Raw genomic sequence first — 2,500 nt, forward strand, 5'->3', positions numbered from 1 at the left:
TCATTTCTGTACACCGTTATTCAATAAGAAATGGAATGCAAGAGTATTCATTGTGTATACTTTTATTTTTATTCATGAGAAATACGTGTGTGGGGATAACTTTTTTTTTTTTTAACAAAATCCCTAAGCCATCTTTATGAATGTCCAATATGATAAAGACCAATATTTTATGCGATAATCATTTATTATTTGAAAACCATCACTTTCCAGGTAAATAAAGAAGAGCTTTTGGGCGAGATGACAGAATTGCGAGACAAGATGAAGGCAATGGTGCAAGATGCTTCAAGGAAAGAGTCTGCACTTGCACAGCTGAAGAATCAGTTTGCAACCATGAATAAAGATATAAACAGGTTAGTGACTTATGTTTAGATAGTTTGATATAATTTTGGTAACATTGTTATTATGTTGCTGTTTTTATTGCAGGAGAGGGAATGTAGTATTGTATTTAAAATAGATTTTTTTTAAAGATTATATACCCCTTTGGATGGTTATAGTAGAAATAATTCAAATAAGTTCAAGAGGAGAAAATAAATACAATGTGTTTATTAAATGTTTATTTCCCATATTCATTACATTTAGCTTCCTCTTTTCCAAGGTCTGTTTACACCAAGAGAATAATCGACATCAGTGCCAAAGTCCGCAAACAGAAGCAAGAAATTGACCGCGTGCTTGCGGACACACGGACTATACAGAAGGAGATCAACACCCTCTCTGGCAAGCTAGAACGGACCTTTACGGTGGTCGAGGGAACAGCATACAAGGTGATAAACTTCGGTGATTTCCATAATGCTTTGGTCTAGTTCGTTAGGGTTTGCGGGTTATATTTCTTTTAGTGTGGATATTAATGTAGACAATATAATGGATTAATTTTTTCTTCTAGGAAGGGTTTCTGGTTTTAATGTTATTAGTTTGTATTAAATTTCTTAAAGTAAGAGTATAAAAATACTGACCATGGTTATGTTAGTATTTCCCTGGAAGGAGGAGGAGGAGGAATGGTACAGTATATGCCTGAGAAAAATGTGTTTTCCATGTATTATGAAATTAAATTCCAGGACGAGTTAGAAATGGTATACCTTTTGACATGTTTCTTTATAGTTGTGTATTTTTTTTGGCCAGTTTTATTCAATAATAATCATGGGAACAGTAATTCTTCTATCCATGGATGTGACTATATATATATATATATATTTATATATAGCTTGTTTATATATTTTCCCCTTGTCTTTGTGTACATAAAATAGTTATTCATGGATAGTACTATTGCTGTGGAAACATTAGCAGTGTTCATACTAGATATGTGCCACACTGATCACAAGTGTCTTGGACCCACAGGAGGCAGGTAATAATGAGCGAGTCCGCCAGGTGTACCGTGCTGTGGCAGCGGTACACGAAGGGTGTGGAGAACTTGTTGACATTGTACGTGAGACGGGAACTGTCCAAAGAGAAATCTCGGAACTGAAGGAACAGGTACGTCAGTCAGTGGAATGTATTTACTGTGGACTAACAATGTCAGCATCGGGATTTTCGTTTTTGTACGTGTTTGTATCTATGTGCTAGATCCTCGTTGTGATTTTGTGAGCCTTTATTGAATTCTGTCTATTGCAGGTTGACCTTGAAAAGAGCAAGAAGGTTGAAGAAAATTTGGAACAACTCAAGGTTGATCTAAATCAAGTGAAGAAAGAAAATACTAGCCTCAAGCAGCAGCTGTTGTAAGGAGCAAAACCCACCTTTTTGGCAGTGAGAAATCCGATGGTAGAAATTTATACATTCCAGTTATGTAATTGATTAGAAATAATTGCTAGATTTGATATGAATATTAAGTGATTATTTGATATTATTTTGAAATTTATATAAACAAGCAAATTACTAGGTACTATCATATTTTTACATTTAATTGAAGAAAATGTATTTGAAATTTGATGATGTTCCAGATTGTAGGTCCTAAAAATAATATTATTTGTTGAATTGGACCTCTGTGATATGTACAGCATTGAAACATGATTTATAATAAAAGAATTTAAGTTATTAAATATTAATTCCATTTATGATTGTTTTACACTATCTTTTGATTTATAAAAGTGACAGAAGATTAGCACAGGACACTAGAAAACAGAGTTAAAAACTAATGGGGAAATACAGGCTTAGAAAGAAACTAGTAAAGAAGTAAATGGGGTGAAATCACATGAAATCATAAACATATACTAACTTTTTTTACTAATTAACTTGGCAAAAGGTATATTCCAGTTTTTTTTTTTTTAATCTATTCTTACATATGTTAATAAGTTAATATACCCACCACCAACACAACAAAGAAACAACCTTTACATCACAACTCCAAGGCAATATAGCTCTCAAGTTCTGCTTAAATCTTGTTTTAAAGTTTAGTTTAAAATCTTGTATACTGACAAACTTTTAAAACCCAATTGTGAATTTTCAGTGATACAATTGCAATTGATGTCATGCCATTACATGACATCATGGGTGTTTGGTAGATTACTGA

At 32.9% G+C, this 2,500-nt stretch overlaps 2 protein-coding genes across 3 annotated transcripts in view; one reads left to right on the forward strand and one right to left on the reverse strand.

Moving 5' to 3' along the window:
* LOC122258806 (coiled-coil domain-containing protein 22 homolog) overlaps positions 1 to 2,043 on the forward strand; it is a 9,995-nt gene extending 7,952 nt beyond the window's left edge. Inside the window, exons 8-11 of the mRNA XM_086543736.1 lie at positions 211 to 350; positions 596 to 761; positions 1,333 to 1,467; positions 1,606 to 2,043. Of these exons, the coding sequence (XP_086399862.1) occupies positions 211 to 350; positions 596 to 761; positions 1,333 to 1,467; positions 1,606 to 1,713 (549 nt within the window). The 3' untranslated portion in view covers positions 1,714 to 2,043. The remainder of the gene's footprint in view (positions 1 to 210; positions 351 to 595; positions 762 to 1,332; positions 1,468 to 1,605) is intronic.
* The window catches only part of LOC122254856 (protein-L-histidine N-pros-methyltransferase), a 201,170-nt gene continuing 199,210 nt past the window's right edge, over positions 541 to 2,500 (reverse strand). For both annotated transcript variants that reach the window (XM_043018712.2, XM_043018711.2), the window contains exon 4: positions 541 to 2,500. This exon is cut by the window's right edge and continues 547 nt beyond it. The gene's annotated coding sequence lies outside the window, so the exon portion shown is untranslated.

This window comes from Penaeus japonicus, unplaced genomic scaffold (genome assembly GCF_977035675.1).
Source record: "Penaeus japonicus unplaced genomic scaffold, GWHDUDI00000001_assembly GWHDUDI00000014, whole genome shotgun sequence".
NCBI lineage: Eukaryota > Metazoa > Arthropoda > Malacostraca > Decapoda > Penaeidae > Penaeus > Penaeus japonicus.